This window comes from Cynocephalus volans, chromosome X (genome assembly GCF_027409185.1).
Source record: "Cynocephalus volans isolate mCynVol1 chromosome X, mCynVol1.pri, whole genome shotgun sequence".
Lineage (NCBI taxonomy): Eukaryota > Metazoa > Chordata > Mammalia > Dermoptera > Cynocephalidae > Cynocephalus > Cynocephalus volans.
Window position 1 is genome coordinate 116,122,488 of NC_084478.1, and position 19,034 is coordinate 116,141,521.

Here is a 19,034-nt window from a genome sequence, read left to right on the forward strand (position 1 = left end):
AAAAACAATTAATAGAAAGACTAACAGTAAGATGCAGCCTCAAAAGTCCAGTTAAGAAAATTCTTATTCTAGTCTGGTTTGGTGATGATACATAAATGTAAAGAACAGGCGAAGAAGACTTACTGGAGCTACAAATGCCAGTATTGTCAACTCTCAGGTATGTATGTTGTTGAAAGGGAACAGAAACAGGGTTAATTTTAAAATCATGTGTATTTGGAATATAATTTTGGCTTCAGATTTCAGTATGGGAGACTCTCAGATTCTAGGAATTCCTTTCCATCTACCCAACTTCAAGCCATTCCTTCTCTCAAAGGGGTGCTAGAAAAGATTAAGCAAGGCCAATCCTAAATGTCAACAAAGGTAAATACAGATGTTTTTAAGGAGCCAAAATAGAAATAATCTACCTTAAGATAATGAGATGTTTCTGTTTAATAATCTTCTTTGCCTGTGCATAGTGCTATTTATTTTTCAAATCACTTTAATTCATTTTACTCTTACAACAAAGTTAAAGTAAGCATAGTAATTATTTTTCCTAATTTAAGGTGAGTTAAATTAAGGAACCATTGAGTTAATAACTTTGTAAGGACCCAGATTGAGCTTGTAAGTGGGAGGCCTATATTTGAGGCCAGTTTTCTCTGAGAACAGTCATCTTTTCCTACTTTACACTCAATGCCAGTAAATCACAGGGGCCTTCTCTCCATCTAGAATATTTCATGCTTGCAAATATATGTATTTAAGAACCTACCCCAGTACTTAACTGCAGGATTACCACCATGTAGACTCATAATTTGCTCCTTCTTTGGCCAAAGCCAGGAGATAGGAAAAAAAAAATCAGTAGGGTACCCACTTTCATCTCGCCCAAGAGGTAGCTGTTCACTGATGGGAATGTAACTCTGAAGAAGTAGGAGGCACAGGCCGTAGGAAACAATCCTGACAACTCAGCTCCTCTGTGAAGAACACCTGTTCCTGGCTGTTCAAAGCCCTTTGCAACTTCACTTGAAAAAGCAAAAGACAGGACTAGGAGAAAATGTCACAAAGGGTAGGGTTTCTTATGTAAGGGCAGAAGGCAGAAGGACAAATGAGGAGCAGGGCAATGGGGGGTGGTTAGTATCTTTGGGGTATTAGGGCACAGGGTACATGACTGCATCAAACCACTGGAAGGAGAAAAGAAGAGAACAGCCTTCTCAATGAGGTTTGGGGATAGAAATCTACTAACTACCTTCAGTTTAATTTTCTTAGAGCAACCATCTTTAAGGTCTCATTCTTTACCCCTTTACCTCACTACTTTCAAAACTCTAACCTCTAACACAAAACCTATACTCTTACAGATTTTCCCTGTACGTGCCATGATGGAAAAACCCAATTAGTTTTCATAAACTCAGTTTAGAATATGGAACCCAATGTCTCCACCCTTTTGGCACATAAGTCACATTGGCTTCATTTATCACAGACTAGTGTCATGTTAATATTTTTTTGCTGAGTGAATTCCTCATTTCTTTTCTTTCTCATTAGATCTACAGGTTAAGAGCCATTTTTTGTATTTTCTTGTTGAAATTCCAGCCTGCCCATATACCCACCCAGGATTCTCTGTGCCCACCAGAGACATGTGTGAGCTGCGTAACCATTTGCAGCCTGTGCATGGCTGCTTTCTGCCCAAATCAAACCAGTTCAGCCAAGAATATTGTCTTTATTTCAGGCTCCTCAAAGAGCATCTTGGAGAAAAAGAAGTCGAGTTGGCACTCATTTTTGATTCAGTGGTGGAGGCTGACCTGGCGAATTACACCTGCCACGTAGAAAACCGAAATGGACGGAAACATGCCAGTGTTCTGCTGCGTAAAAAGGGTATTTATTTTTAGAACTATAACTATTATTCATTTAGCTACCAGTAACTATTGAACTAAAATGTTTCCTGGCCTTATTTTATTATTTAGGTATAAACTTCTGTTAAATATTTTGTCTTTTTAAGGAATAATCTCTCTCTTGCTGTGCATGTAATGTAAAAGGCCTATGACCTTTAATACAATTCGGAAGTGGATACATGAAATGTAGTATTGTTATGCTTTAAAACTGGTGAGATAAAATGTACCTTGGATATGTGTTACATAAAATTTGATATATATTGACATACCATAGTTTCTCTAAATTTCACCTTCTTATATCTTATATTACTTGAATAAAATGCTAGAGATTATTATTGGATAAGAAACAAAGTTGCTTTTTTATTCCCTGACCAAAAATTATATATAAATAATTTATAGTACTATATAATATTCTTACAATTGTCATCATAAAGATTATAAACTACATTTTATGATACAACCTGGTATTCAGGCCTTTAGCAGGTGCAAATATTTCTAAATAATTTGGCATTTATGGAGATCCCTCTCTAGAGTTGGTTTAAGATTTGGCAGAAATTGTATATAATGGGCAAAGAAAAGAAACTCTAAATACACAGATGAAGGGGATAAAAGCAGACATAGGAACAACTATCTCAGCAGCTAGAGTATCTTCTGAATTGGCCCTTACCTTGCCATGACTCTTGATTTCTGTGAAAGGCTACTTTCTATATGTGTGCATCTGGCAAGGGTTTTGTAAAAGTAACAGAATGAATGTTCTCAATCAGTGTTCTTGTTGCCTAGGCTATACAGCAATAGTACAGATTCAATCAGCAAGGTCACTAGTTGTACCTACTGGCCAGGGTGGAATTTCTATTTTCCAGCCAGCCCTAATACTGGACCATGACCAGAAGCTCTTGATGAAGCAGGGAGGTGTCACTATTCTGAGGACAATGCTTTTATTTCTCTAGCATCATTTCTTACTCTGTTAGACTTGATTCTGTCTTAAAATAAAGGAATATTTAAGTGTAAAGGAGTCTACTATGGAAAGTAAAGTCAAGACACCTACGTTCATGAGATCCTGGTTCAGACACCTGATTCAGCCACCTGGTTCAGTAGAATTAATTTATCTGATTTGACTCTGTGAACCTTAATTTCCTGATCTGTAAAATAGGGGTAATAGTATCTATCTTGCAGTCACTTTGAGGTTCAAATGATAATGATAAAATGGATATAAACTATACCATGCCTAAACAGTGTTTGTTATTATACTGAACTTGGATAATTTCTCCTTTGCACTTAGTCCACCTACGTGAAGGGCAGGCATTGATCATGTCCAGACAGATACCCTGTGGGAAGGATCATTTTGTTCTTATCCATCTGTCTTATTTCAGGCTCAGAGATCCTCCAACCAGAACCTGTTGCTGTATCTCTGTATCCTCAATAACTTAGGCAGTGTCTGGTCACTAATAGGCACTTAGAACCCATTCTGGTCAAATGAATGATTAAAGTTCTCTTTTATTATTGAGGACTCAGTGTAACAAGCACTGTGCTAGGTGCTAGAGATTGCTCAATTTGACAGACATCCCCAAGTCCTTGGGGAGTTTATTTGGGGAGGTGAGAGTGTAAAGAAAGACAAACATTAAACAAACAGTTACACACATTATATAATGTTACATTTAAAAACCTGCTGTAAGGAAAATAATAGTAGTCCTATCTTTCAGCCAGTGGAGTCCAAAATAGCCTTATCTGAGTTTTAAAATAAATCCATTTCTCTTTAACAAGTAAAGCAACAACTGGCAGCACTTAAAACTTCTAAAATCTGACACTAGTAACCAAGGCACACTGTAAAACTCAGCTACCTCCCATGGCTTCCATAAGGAAAACTGTCTAAATCATGAATAACTGACAATATCTATCCCATCTTCATGATATTTAAATATTGGAGTTCCTCAGAGTTCAGGTCCCCTCTTCTCACTCATTCCCTCTAGGTGATTCCATTCAATCACCATCTCATGGTTTTGCTTACCATTTATATGCCATCAACTCCCAAATGTATATCTGTAGCCTGAACTTCTCACCTGAACTCCAGACTTGTATATCCAATTGCCTATTTAGCAACTCCACTCAGAGATCCTGTAGGCATATCACGCTTAGTTTTTCCCAGGCAGGATTCCTAATTTATCCTTCCTACAAACCTGATCCTCCAATCCCCTTCTCCATCTCCATCACCATCCTTCTAATTGCTCAGGCCAAAATCCTTGGAGTCATTCTTCATTTTTTTTTTTTTTTCTCTACTCACATCCTATATCTAATCCACCACCAAATTCCATGGGTCTACTTTCAAAACCTATCTAGACTTTGACCACTTTCCCTACCTTCACTGCCCCCACCCTTGTCTGAGCCACCAGCACCTATTGCCTGACTCCTTGCTTCCACCTTGGGCCCCTCACAGTCTATTCTCATCACACTACCAGAAGGAACCTTTTAGTATGTCAGATCATGTTATTTCCCTGATCGGAACCATCCAATCACAGAACCTTCCCTGTTACACTTAGAATAAAATCCCAAATACTTACCATGGCCTATAAGACACTTCACAATCTGTTCTTATTTCTGATCTTACTTTCTACCACAATCTGCCTCAAACATCGTACACACTAGCCTGCTTTCTATTTCTCATGCTCACAGCACAGTCCTGCCCTAGGTCCTTTGCATTTGCTATTTCCTGTCCCTGGAACACTCTTCCCCCAGCTGTCCCCGTGACTCACTCCCTCACTGCATACAAGTCTGCTTAGCTGCCCTACATAACATAGTATTACCATTTATTTTCTTTTCTCTCTAACTTGCCTCTATTTTTTTTTTTTGTTGTATCTATCACTACTTGATATTACATTACATATTTGTTTGTTTCTTGTCTTCTTTTCCTGCACTGGAATGGAAACTCCATGAGAACAGGGACTTTTCTTACCTTATTTACTGATGTATCTCTAGTGTATAAAACATAATAAATGCTCAAAAATATTTGTTGGATGCAAATTCTCTTGGTAGAAGACCAGCACACTGAGGTGGGGAATAGATATAGGGATTAATAAAGAGAGGATTTGTTCTGTGATCTTGTCTTAACAAATGTCTGCCTTGGGTTACCTAAATACATTTTCTCTTTTCAGAGATTTTTACTTTCTAAGGTAAAGGATTGAAAACTCAAAGACTTCAGGGGCCAGGCTGACGTCGAGATTTCTTTTTTAATAGAGGGCTGGATGTTATAAAAAACAAAACATAGACTAGAGAAAACAAGCCTTGCTTTAAAGGGACATCCAGCAATCTGTTTGGAAGATTATTGCCATGCTTGCTGGAATGTAGGTCCAGAAACATTAGAGCTTCAAAGTTTTAAAGTGAAGCTGGAAGATCAAATATGAAATCTTTTGATTTTTAAATATTAGTATTCACCTTTTGGAAACATTGTATAGTCCAACGAAACCATTTTTTGGCCTGTGGTTTACCAGTTTGCACTCTGTTCTAGGTAGCAGTTACATTTTTTCACTGTGCTTTGCCAAAGGATACAGTTAATATTTCTTCACTTGGTTTCCTGAGGAGCTCTCAACAATATGGTTGAACCCCCCCAAAAGAGCAAGAATCACTGTGGCCCTGCCCCACTTTTTTAGTCAGACCAAGCTATGGCTTGTCTTGAGGAACTTCAGATATTTCCTTTGGAATTGGACTTTTAGGCTTTATCACAGTATAGCCTGGCCTCAACAGATGCAGTGTTCTCACCTGGAATATGAGTATGGCTTATTTTATGGAACAATAACTTCTTGATGAGCTGTAAATTGAACATTTAAAATGCCCTAAGTGATCATTATGGAGAAGAAATATATGATCAATCTTTTCATAAAGTGAAAAGGCTTTTTGTAAAATAAAAACTCATGTCTAATATATCCAACTAACAGGGTTAGGTATTGTAAAAACAAGATGCCCCTCACCTATGCATCTTCTACATGCACCTACCACTTCCTTATTTCCTAATGAACTATTTTCCAGTAATTACAACTGCATTTCAGTATGAGGTCCATCCTTTGTTTTTGTTGTTGTTGTTGTTGTTTGTTGGTTTGTTTTTTATTTTATTTATTTATTTATTTATTATTATTATTTTTTTTATTTTTTTTTTTTTTTGGTGAGCCAAGACTCTGAACTTGGCCAAGAGTCTGAACTTAGGCTTAAAAGAAAAATTCTTAAAATTATTTCTGCTTCTCTGCACACACTTCCTTTCCCACAAAACAGAGGCTTATCACTGAATCCCTCTCTTTATTCCAAGTTCTGCTGTTCCACCCTGACCCCCAAACCTGTACAGGAAGCTTTTTTAGTCCATTAAGATTATTATAACAAAACACCATTGACTGGGTAATTTATAAACAACAGAATTTATTGCTCACAGTTCTGGAAGCTGAGATGTCCAAGATCAAGGTGCCAGCATATTCTTGTCTGGTGAGGGCCTATTCCTCATTTCTGTCTGAGTCGTCATCTGAATGGTCTTTACTGTTCATCTATTTCTTCCAACATTCTGATTGCAAACACTTAAGTAATCTCTAAAAAGACTGAGACTTTCTCTACAGCTCTCTCCTTCTTCTGAGCCCTCACCAGAAATGCTCTTAAAAATCATTTTATGGCAAGGTACCTCAAAACTACCTGTTACCCAGTTCCAAAGTTGCTTCCACAGTTTTAAGTATTTGTTATAGCAGCACCTCACTTCTCAGCACTAATTTCTGTTTTAATCTATTTGGCTGCTATATCCAAATACCTTAGACTGGGTAATATATAAACAACAGAAATATATTGCTCACAGTTCTACAGGCTGGAAAGTCCAAAATCAAGATGTCAGCAGATTTAGTGTCTGGTAAGGACCCATTACTCATAGAAGTTGCCTTCTATTTGTCCTTGTATGACAAAGGAGAAAAACAGGCTCTCTCCAGCCTTTTTCTTTATAAGGGCACTAATCCCATTCATGAGTACAGAGCCCTCATGACCTAATCACCTCCCAAAGACTCTACCTCTTAATAAATACTATCACCTTGGTGGTTAGGTTTCAACATGAATTTTGGGGAAACAGAAGCATTCAGACCATGGCAGAAGAACCCAGGTGGGATCTCCAAATCTGCTTCCCAACTTCCAAGTCAGAGGAGCAAGCTCAAACATTCCTGGCCTTCTCTCTCTTCAGTCCCTTGGGTTCAGCCGCTATTTGTCCCATTCTATAATATCTAATCTCTGTGTTTACAGTGAATAAATAATTGGGTTCAAACTAAGAAGGTTAAAAATAACTACACTTAGACATTGGGTGCCTAGAAAAATTATACCCCATAAACATTTGCCCTTCTGGCTACTACTATCCTTGTGAAGTGTATATAAGACACAGTGCAAATAAAATGACTTTCAGCTTTTCAGTCAGGAAATGTCCCTAGAAGTATATATCATGCTGAGATGGAAAGTGGCAATTGAAAACAAAAGACAAAAGAAAAGCCAGGTGTCATTTGGGTGATGGCAGTTCTGCCCTCTGATTATAAGGTAGATGTTTCCCTTTTGATATGACTGTCTGGGCTGAATCAAAGTATATTAGTTGAGTTTCAGGGCCTGGGTCTTTAGTTTTCAACTTAAATATCCAACATTACATAATATCTTTCAAAAACATTTTTATGAAATGGACCCCAAAACCACAAAGGTACTTTTCACACCACAGTTTTCTTCCATAAATTTAGTACTGAAAAAGGTGTCTGCTACTTGGGAGCACAAATTGTTCCTTCAGCTGAGGTTTTCCATCTACCTAATAGCAACTCTACTCTGTAAATAACATAGAAATTGCTGAAAAAATTCCCATTCAGTGATTTTGAAAACAGTTGAAAGCTGTTCTGACCAGAGAGAGACAGAGAGACAGAGAGAAAAATTTACAGTATAAAATGAACATCTTACAACAGGAAAAATATTTTGAATGAAGTCAATCAATGCTCTAAGATAAAAGAGAAGTCAGTTTCCAGAGTAACAAAGAAAATCATATTAGTCTGTCGGTTTAACACTGGCTATTAATAATGTATAATTGATGTAAGGTGGTGAGAATACAAGCAAAAAATTGTGATTTGTAGCCCTACAGAGGTCTCATAAGCAAGCCTGCTTTATTCCTCACATAGAGGTAGACAATGTTTCCTGCGGAGCCACTTTCTGTATAGAGGGCAGCAGGCAGAGCTAATAGGTGGTTGCAATTTTTTTTTTCTTTTACCTGAAATTTTGTGACTTAATTTTCAAAATGACCACGTCATACAGCAGGCAGGACAGACACAGATTCTAAATTCCTAAGTCTACTCATTATGTGTCCCCTCAAAATGTTCCTTATTGACATATTTTGCCCTTCACAGCAGCCGTACTCTCTTCCTTTTTCCATCCTACCTACTTTCTCCTTTCTCAAAAACAGTGACATTTAGTTGTGTTTTTTTCATTTCCACTATTTAACTCTCCTGATTGGCTGTGCTGTGTCTGGCCACCAGAATCTCTTCTCTCACTCCACTTTCTTTCCAAGACTAAATTCCCTCTCTCCCCACAAAACCTAAGACTTTTCTTTATACAGTGGACTTCAGGGAGCCCCTCCTTCCTCCCTGGCTACAGCTGCAGGATTCTGCACTACCCTCCAATGAAGTGTCTGAGATCTGCCCCGTTCTTTCATTCTGTCTGGTGAATTGTAGTTTACCTTCTTCCCTTGGAAATGAAAGGGCAGAAGGAGCTAAAAATCACAAGTCACATGTTGTCAGGAAGCACTACCAACAGCGCTATGGAAGAACAACAGGTAAAAGGCTTTCTGTTGGAACTTACCAGGCTAGAGTATACAAAGCTGTGGTATAAAAAAAAAAAAAGAGCCTTGAATTGAAAGTAAGAGATCTGAGCATAAGTTCCATTTTGGCTACTTCTTAGATGTATGACCTTGGGTAAGTGACATAAACTACTGAGTCTCAGATTCTTCATATATAGATTTAGACTAATAAAATTCTGGCCCTAAAGGTTTATTTAGAGAATAGATGATAGGCAGGTTGAAATTTTATCTATAATATATATTACTTGTAATTACTTGTATATATTATATGCTTATCTTTTTTATAAACTATAACACCCTAAAGGCATCTTAACTGTCATATTGAACCTGACTAATTTCTCTTAAGCAAAAATCCTATATAGAGATAAGGGACATTCTCAGAGAAAGGTTGATTATCTGGTTCTCAAAAGTGACAGCGTGTCATGGTCAGCAATTTGATTTTGACAGTGCCCCAGAATTGATCCATCCAGGGAGCCCGACTGATGCCAATCAAACTTATAAGCAACTGGTGTACAAACCAGAATGCCACTCCTTTTCCCAGTTTCTAGTTATATGGTAAGCTAAATTAGTAATAAAAGAGTCACTTGGTAATTATGGAATTAGATTAAAGGGAGGTTAGCTAAACTTGTAGGCAATTTAAATGTAATTTTGATGAGACCAATGATGTCCCTGTCTCACAGTGGAAATTATGTCTCTGGTCTGGTGTCTCTCAGATTCAGCATTTCTCCTCTGGACATTGCCAAACTCACATTATAAATTCTTCTCTGACTTCCCATTTCTCTATATTCCATGATACCATTTACCCTTTTGATGATACAATCTTTAGATTTGTTAATATTATTAATTAAGCTACAGATAAGTCACTATTCCCCGAATCTGGGAGACATAATGTCTCCTTCCATTATGTGTCGATTTAATTGTTCAATACTCAGAGTTCCAGGGAAGTCCCACTGGATCAGCCTAAGGCTATCAGGTAGCCTGGTGTTGGCCAAAGAGACCATGTGATGAGCCTGGATTTCTCTTTCTCATTTAGCTCCACTGGGCATATTATATCACATACATATTATAGTCCTTTATTCAAATAAGCAGGGGAAATGGATAAGCTAATTTCTCCTGCTTACCTTGTATTGAATTGTGTACTACAGAGGTTAAATGAAACAGTCAAATCCTGTAGGCTCATTAGGATTTATTTGATTCTGAAAGTAATCTTATGATGTTGTTCTCCTATAGAAGAATAAGACCTGTGGCCTGAAAAGTACTAGATGGTAATCTTGCTAAGCCAATAATTTAACACAAACAACAAAATATTGGCCCTGGACCCAGAATAAAGTAGCTTTGATAGTTCCCTTAAATACACTTAAAGCAAAAGTATATATGTGAAATCTAGATGTTTTCAAAACAAATTGGGAGTTACTGTTTCTTTCAGAAAGACTTACCTTTTTTTTTTTTTTTTTTTTTGGCTTTTTCGTGACCGGCACTCAGCCAGTGAGTGCACCAGCCATTCCTATATAGAATCCAAACCCGCGGCGGGAGCGTCGCTGAGCTCCCAGCGCTGCACTCTCCCGAGTGCGCCACGAGCTCGGCCCAAGACTTACCTTTTTTAATAGTAAATTATTTGAATCTTTAGAAGAGAGTTAATTTAACAAAAATTTGATTCATACAAACATTTTAAGAGCAAAGCCACTGCATTAAGCAAGAACCTTTTTGGAAAGAAAAGCAAAATTGGTAGTACATCTTACATACTAGAAATATGGGAAAATTCCAATGTTGCTGATTTAATTACTTTTTCCTGTTTTTTCTGTTTGCTCCAGATTTAATCTATAAAATTGAGCTTGCAGGGGGCCTGGGAGCAATCTTTCTCCTCCTTGTACTGCTGGTGGTTACCTACAAATGCTACAACATTGAGTTGATGCTCTTCTACCGACAGCGTTTTGGAGGTGATGAAACTACTGATGGTAAGCTGTCTCCTATTATTTAAATTCAATTAAAAAGCATGCATTTGTGATTATGTAAGAGAATATCCCTATTCTTAGGAAATACACACTGAAATACAACAAATGCAACTTACTCACAAATAGTTCAGAAAAAAATATATATTTATCTATAAAGAAAGAAAATAAGAGAAAATATTAACAATCGGTGAATCTAGGTAAAGAATATATGCATGTTTTTTTAAAGGTTTTATTTTTGTAATGTTCCTATATGTTTGAAATTATTTCCAAATAAAAAATTTAACAAAGAGACATTGGTTGGTTAGGAGATAAAACAATTGTTGTCAAAGTCCTTTCCTTTAGTAAGAAACAAGTTAAGAATCAACTCAATTTTTTTGTCCAGAAAATTCAAATTTAGGAACAGATCATTTTAAGCCATTGCTTTCATTGAGAAAACAATCATTCAAGACAGAAATTAGAGCTATGAAGACATTCTTTCTTTTAAAGCTCAAAGTATATGGACCTACATAGTTTGTATGCTTCTAGCACCATTCTCAAAGTTAACCACAAAGGATAAAAATTCAGGATGTGGCTTATAATTTTCTTATATTTGCTGTTTATGACTTTTGAAAATCTTATGAATAAAATATCAATAAAGCTTTGTATTGAGACATGTTTCTTTGAACATTTAAAAATGATTTAATTTTTTCCAGAGAAAAAATTGTCATGTTTCCAATCAATACCATTAAGAAATCATGACATGTCACTTCTTGTACATAAAGTCCTCACCCCAAAGTACTATAAGCCTTGGAAATGTGTGTAGAATGCCTTATGTAAGCCAAAATAATTTTTAAAATAAGTCTGATGTGTAAATCACTTTAAAAAGGCAGATTTAAAACTTAGTTTTTATTGTACTGAATTAACAAAGATTAGAGCTTTTGCTTTTTTATTTATTTTTTTTTTGAGTTATCTTACCTCACAAGAAAGGAGTTCATCATTTTGTTTTATTTTTATATTCATAGATGTAACATCAGAATTTTTGAGGAATCTTTAATTTTGTTCTTATTGTTACTATTAAGTAAATTATGACATGAGTAGGTTTTAATTGATTTTTATATTTTATTATTTTTTTTAGAAGATTTTCACTTCTTTATGTGCTATTACATTTTATTCTTTTTGGGGGGGCTTTACAGTTGTTTTTTTCTTTCAGGATAATGGCTATATTTATCATTAAACAATGCAATATTTTTTTGTGGACCTTTTTGTTTTAACAGTAAGTTGGAGAAATGCTTTTTGATGAATACATATGTACGCTCATTTACAAAGCTGTGCATTTATTTACCCAACAGTTACAGCAGCACATTTAAAAGTACTACAGATTCTTATTCAGACATATCTTCAAAATGAGAAACTAGGGCCTCTTCCGACCATTACTATATACTCCTATTATATATATGAAAACATGGTCAATTATCCTCGGTTCCTATCTACAATAGTTAATATTGAAAAAATCTGACTTCTTACCTGTACACATAAAACTAGATGAAGTATGCTTTGAGGAAAATGTCACTGGTTCCCAGGTGCCAAGAAGTGGCTAAAGTATCCAATAAGGAAGGTTAAAGATTTGTTGTCTATATAAAAGAACATGAAAGAGAGGCTCCTGTGAATCATTTGTTTTGAGTCATAATTATAAGCAATTTGTTAATCCTTATAAGAGATAATACACTTTATCAGGTTAATCTACAATAATTAATTACTTTTCTCACCTATATCCAAAAATCCAGACTAACTGATCAGTCATAATTCATATTTGTAATATTAAGTTCATGCTAATATCATAGCATTTTTCAGAGATAAAATATTCTATTTTGCATCTTTATCTCTAATGTGGCCCATGTGGTCAAAGGTGTCCAGTAATATAGAGCATTTTCATTAGAGAGTTGTACTATTGACTTCAAACCCATTGTTTGGGGGGGAAATGCAATATGCGGAGAGGGTACTTTGAGTTTTCATTAGGAAGGAGACTTAAAATATTTTATATTACAATATGAAAACTTGGACCTTAAGTACACAACCTCTGTACTAGGTGAATGGAATACTAAGAAGTCAGCAGGTATGGGTTAAGATAAATAAAATAAATTTAATACCCTTTTAGAAATATCAAGTTGCATAATGCCAGATAGCAGCCAGTTAATCTGCCAAGTCTTTCATTATTTTAAAAAATATTTTGACATCTTATAGAAACAACTTAATTTTACCCATATGCTTTTCTTCATGTTTTCTCTTTGGCCATATCTGTAGTGACATTTCCCAAAGGTTCTTATAAAAATGCTTTATTTTTATGAAATAAAATCCATCAAACAAACTTTGACTTCTTAGCCATTTTTTATATAACTCATTTCATTTCAACCCACCAAACAATGATCACTTCATTTATTTGACCTTTCAGTTTTTCAGTATTAAATATTTATTAAGTGCCTACTATGTGGTAGGCACTATGCATGATGCATTTACTTATATTTTCCATCTGGATCAACACTACACACACACACACACACTCACACATCCACATACACACACACTCAGAAGTACTATAGTAGGCACTAGTTATATAATTATAATAATCAATAAGTTTGCACAGTCTTTGCACTTTAGAAGCTAAAGGTTTAGCACTATGTTTAGCATAGCTGCAGAAGAACTGGGTTGTAAATAGAAATGGCTTCCTGATGGCAAACATGATTAAAATTAGATTTAAATACAGGGAAGGACAGGTGTGAAAACAGGAGAATTCTTCCACAGAAGGTTTGGTTTCTCTCATAAGTTCTCTCTTCATTAGGAATTGCATACCTATAGTGAACACTGTGCCAGCCCTCCTCCTTATAATGCTCTGCCTGCATTGTGCTCCGTTTTCTGGTTCCTCAGATGAGCTTAGTCAGCATGATTTAGCACAGAATGCTGCTCATTAGCCTTGCCTAGAGAATTCATGTTGCTGAACTGCTTTTCGGTTTTAAAAAATTTTTCAGGCCTTGCTGTTAACCTTATTTGCATCATGTTGTTGCTTTTGCTTTATCCATCTTGTTCCTCTCTGTGAGCAACAGCTGTGGCTATTCATGAGGTTTTCCTGGCTGTCTACATAAGGCTGAAGTGCATTTTATAAACTGGCATCTGCGTCACTGCTGGCTCACTAGCTGGCATCCTAGAGCTTCTGGGACATCTGACATGGTGGCTTTGAGAGCTGCTCTGGCCAGCCACCATAATCTCTTCACCTTTAGTTCATCTTAAAGGGACATGACTAAAACCAGAAGCAACCATTTTCCAATGAATGATGTGCTTCTAGAATTCTAGGTATAATTGATTATCCAGACATGTTGGTGTTAACTCATATCAAAGACATCCACATTCTTTGTCGTAAGTTGTTTTAGAATATGCAAATATAGAAATACTTTCTAGGGGAATGTCTTTATAGCATTGAACTGTAATATCAGGATATAGGTAGAACAAGTAAGGATAGGACCAGGAATATGTGAGTTTAGACATGGCTGGAGGGCAAATAGCCATAGTCAGGACAAACGATATAACAGGCATTTAGAAGGTCTAGTCAGATGGGTGAAGGAGTCATGTAGCTATGGGAGGTGGCTAACTCATAGTGGATGCTTTACAAATCATTGTAGGAGTAGGTGGGATGCCCTATCTAGAGATACCTGAGGTAGGATTATGAATGAATAATTGAATTAATTAATAAGTAGTTGAATTTAGGGAGTTTGTGAGGTAGGAAAGTTATCAAAGTCAGACAAAACAAGGGTCTAGTCTGACATAATGGAGTTTGAGTTAGCAACACTATCCACCAAGAACAATGAAATATATTCTGCTCATAGAAATGGAGCTGTTTGTCCTTTGGCCTATTTTATTCTTCCAGCTGTGTATCATCAGCAGTTCTGAGTCCCAGGTGAGTAATTATAGTTGGAGAAAGTCAAGGGCCTGCAGGTGCATCCTGTGCTTGATTGGAACAGGGGCAGAGGTGCTAGGATTACCAGAAGGTTCTTACATTAGCATTGCTTATGAACATTCTCACATCCAAGTGGAGTTTTATGCACAACAGTGGAATGTGCCCAATTTGTTAGCCAATGATCTCCTCAGATATCCACAGCAGTCCTTCATGTGCATCTGCTTCTAGGCAATCAAGTAACCCAACCAAGGTTTATGAAAACATTTTGCAGCCAGAGGACATACTAAAGAGTATTAACCCTTCCTTCTGGTTTCAGGCACCATTTTAACATAGATAATCAGAGATTCTTTCATGTCAGGGTGGTGAAGACTGGGATCCAACTAGAATTAGAACAACATAATCCTACCTTAGGTATGTCTAGATAGTCAGGGGGTCCCACCTACTCCTACAATAGGGTATCCATGTTTCATTGTATGTCTATAGTTTATTACCCCTTCAGCAGGTAGAACAAAATCATTAATGGTGTAGGTAAGTGAGTGGCTGCTTTTGTCAGATTTCTAGCTGTATTCTAATCATCCGTTTTAATGAAAAATAGTGATGTGTTTTAGAAATGAGTCCTGAATGCTTGCCAGTCTTTCAAAATTATTATTTGCAAGTAATTGGATTTAATAAGTACTAATAGTTTCATGAGCCTGTGCTCACTACATTAAATTTTAAAAATAATTTCTCTTTCAACAATGGAATTTTGAAAATACCACTATATGAAGTAAGTCAGGCACAGAAAGACAAATACTGCATGATATCACTCATGTGGAATCAAAAAAAAAGTGGTTCTCATAGAAGTAGAGAGTAGAAAAATGGTTACTAGAGGCTGGGAGGGGAGAAGGGTGGGGGGCAAGGGAAGTGGTGGACTAATGGGTTCAAAACTATGCTATCTACCCTAAGTGAATCATTGTGTAGTATATGCATGTATTGAAACAACACACTGTTCACAAATATGAACAAGTAAATGTTAAAAGAAAAAAAAAGAAAATACCATTATAACTTTTCCAGTGTAGTCCTACTAAAATCTATGGAGACTAATACCTTGGGTAGCTTTATTCACTGACATTTTGTAGAAAAAAATGCATACACATTTTCTCTAAGGAAAGACTGGCTCTGAGCCAATACAGCAAAGGAGGAAAAAAATACACTGACAAAGCACAGTTATCTCCCTGACTAAGTGTGTGAAAGAAAAACCCTAATTTGGCAATACTGGAAGGATGTATATTTCGAAACAATGGCTTCTTTTGGAACTTGTGTCAAATAAGTTGGCCATGGCCTGAACAAGAATAACTGGCAATGCACTTGTATAAAACGCAGCTGCTGTCTCTAATATTTGGTAATGAACTGCTTTTTGTATATGAAGATGACAACACTAACCAACTGGAAGTATGGCATGTGCTGTGAGTACTGTCTCCAGGAGTGAGACTGGATTATTTCAATCTTCCACACTCTCGGTTCCAGCGCCTGTTGGAACTTTTGCACATATTTGTGCAAACAAGGTATAGTCTGTGACTAAGTAACAGAGCCAAACCAACTGGCGCATAAAGGGATCAAATCCATGACTTTGGTCAATTTAGTCCTGCATTCAAACACACTGAGTTAATCACTCACACATTATTGAACATCACAAATGTGTATAGTCACCGAAAGTCACAAATAATAATTGTGTCCTTTATTCTGTCCTAGCTATAGGTGGCCTATTACACAAGAGTTTCAGTTCATGTAATAAGACTGGGTTTTGTTAAATGAGCTAGATTTCCTATAACATGGCTTGTGACTTATTGTTTTCCAATTATTACAGTCACTAATTATAGAGCTTATTTCAGCCTGTTAGTGGTTATAGACTTTTAGTACTTAAAGAGAAGCTGCTAGTACTTACAACCCTTTTGTTCTTTGTATTTAAGACAACAAGGAATATGATGCCTATCTCTCTTACACAAAAGTGGATCAAGATACTTTAGACTGTGACAATCCTGAAGAAGAGCAGTTTGCTCTTGAAATACTGCCAGATGTCCTGGAAAAACACTATGGATATAAACTCTTCATCCCAGAAAGGGACCTGATTCCAAGTGGAAGTAAGTACTTTCGAGTTTTGTATTTAAAATGTTCAGTTTCTTTTAGGAAGTTATATAGAGGCTTCAAAAGTCAGAGCCAAGTATTTAGACAGTTGTTTTTCACAGGAGATTTTATTGAATTCAAATTTACCCCTAATGCCTGTGTTCTGACTTTTTTGCATCTAAATTTTTTAAAGGTATTCTCACTTACATTTTATGCATGGTTTTTAAACTGTGCCTTAATAGTGTTTTATTATTATTATTATTATTATATTGTCTTAGTGTTCTGAGAAAATTATGATACTTTAAAAAAAAATCTGTAAAAGTCAGTTAAAGCTTTTTTAATGTACTTGAGTTCCAAAGCTGGTCTTCTGTTGTGCTTCTACTTATACCTACAATCAGTATCACTAATAACTCTAAATCAATGTCTTTCAACCGTGTTATTCATTATGCCTCGTCACTCATTCCCAGATTTATGGGAAAAAAATCCAGTTAAAAAAGTATATGAGGCCATTGGGTACAGCACTTGCACTGTATATTTAAATTATTTTCAAGTTCTGGACACTGCAAGCTTGAATGCTACTTTTTACTACATATTGAAAGCTACATTTGAGCTTTCAGAATAAATTCAGTTTCAAGTCAAAATCTGTACTTTGTTCCTGTTAATGTTCGGAGTACATGCTCATACACAGTAACGTGTAAGAAGAATAAAGAGAAGCCTAAGATATCTGTGCTCCTGGCACTCAAAGAGCTTAAAATGCCATTGAGGGAAGTTAAAAGTGCTAGAATTCATTTGCATACGTGTCTATGTTAATATGCTTAAGAGGAGAAGATTGAACTAGTGATTACAAAACATGTTAATTTAAACACATGTGATAACAAAATTTAAAAAGCTTGTATTTTCAGAACTTGACAGTATATACACATACACTATTTCATTCCACCTTTACAGTAACCCTGTGTTGAGAAAGAACAGGTACTCACCTCCTCATCTGCAAGACAAACAAAGCCTCAAAGAAGTTCAAGATCAGACAGCTGCCAAACAGTGAATCTGGGATTAGAACCCAGATCTGTTTAACTTTGGTTCTTACTCTGCTAGATTATGATGTTCCTCAATACCATTTATTCAGATTATCAGCAGTCCACCATGGTCGCCAAACTGACAGGAGACAAATGGAAACAACTGAGTCTTGGTTGTTCATCTCTTTTCTAAGGTTGCATGTATGTCTGGTATGTTTGTGTGTGCACATTAGTGTGCAAACTTACACATGCATAGAAAGGAATAAAAAAGACAATATTTACTGGTCCATTACTTTTGTGCCCCACAAATATAAGAATTCCCCAGGCTCCTTCCCATGGTCCTCTACTCTTTTCTTTCTGTAGTTTCCCCCATTTTCATAACTTGAAATATCATTCTATATTGATCAGTTCCTCAAGGAATATCTGGATACCTCAAAGTCATTTTTTATTCTTCTGTGTTCTTCTTCCAAACCCAGTGTCCCTTGCATATTTTCCATTCTTACTTCTGCCATCCTAGTTTAGGTCCTAATTACCTCACTCCTGCAATGTGGATTATCTCTCCACCTTCTTTATCTTTCTTCCCATCTGTCTAGCCACACTAATTCCATGTACACCTTCTTGATCATATCACTCCCCTGTTAAACAAACTTTAATTATTCATTATTTTCTAAAGGATAAAATTCATAACTCGTAGCTAAACACTTCTACAATCTGCTGCCAGGCCAGATTAACCTCCTAAATTTTTCTTCTACCATTTTCCCTAGTTATGCTCCACTCTAGCCAAACTGTGCCTTTGATGTACATTGTGTACCCCTGCAAAGTTTTTGTTCATGTTATTCTTTTATGCCTTTGCAAATTCTATTTATCCTTCTCCATATCACTTCCTCTGTGAGAAGTTCATAATAACCTCTCCAGCCCTAGAGTTTGTGGTGCACAATCACTTGTTTGACTATAAATTCTGTACTCCTGTGATATTTTGTAGCGCTTTATAATTTTATGTAGATTTCCGTATATTTACATCTAATCTAGTCAGCAAGATTACAAGCTCCCTGAGGACAGGGACTGTATCTCATGTATCTTCATATCCCCATTGCCATCTAGCAGAAGACTTGTGCTCAGTAGGTGCTTTATAGATGCTTGTTGATTTTGTTTAAACAGTGCTGGTTTAAGACAAGAAGAAATAATGTGAATGAAATAAATAAGAACTTATATTTTTGCAGGACAGTATCTGAAAGTCATTTTTTCTTAACAAGCTGAATGTGAAAGCTAGAAGTGAGCTTTCTACCAAAAGAAGAAAAATGTGGGTAATTCATAAGAATAATCTTGGTCCATAGAACAGGCTAATAAGTATAT

The 19,034-nt window shown here is 36.2% G+C and overlaps 1 protein-coding gene across 1 annotated transcript in view; it reads left to right on the plus strand.

The window, feature by feature from the left end:
• The window catches only part of IL1RAPL2 (interleukin 1 receptor accessory protein like 2), a 565,961-nt gene that overhangs the window by 534,734 nt on the left and 12,193 nt on the right, over positions 1 to 19,034 (plus strand). The window contains exons 9-11 of the mRNA XM_063084855.1: positions 1,697 to 1,842; positions 10,497 to 10,640; positions 16,512 to 16,682. Coding sequence (XP_062940925.1) covers positions 1,697 to 1,842; positions 10,497 to 10,640; positions 16,512 to 16,682 — 461 coding nt within the window. The remainder of the gene's footprint in view (positions 1 to 1,696; positions 1,843 to 10,496; positions 10,641 to 16,511; positions 16,683 to 19,034) is intronic.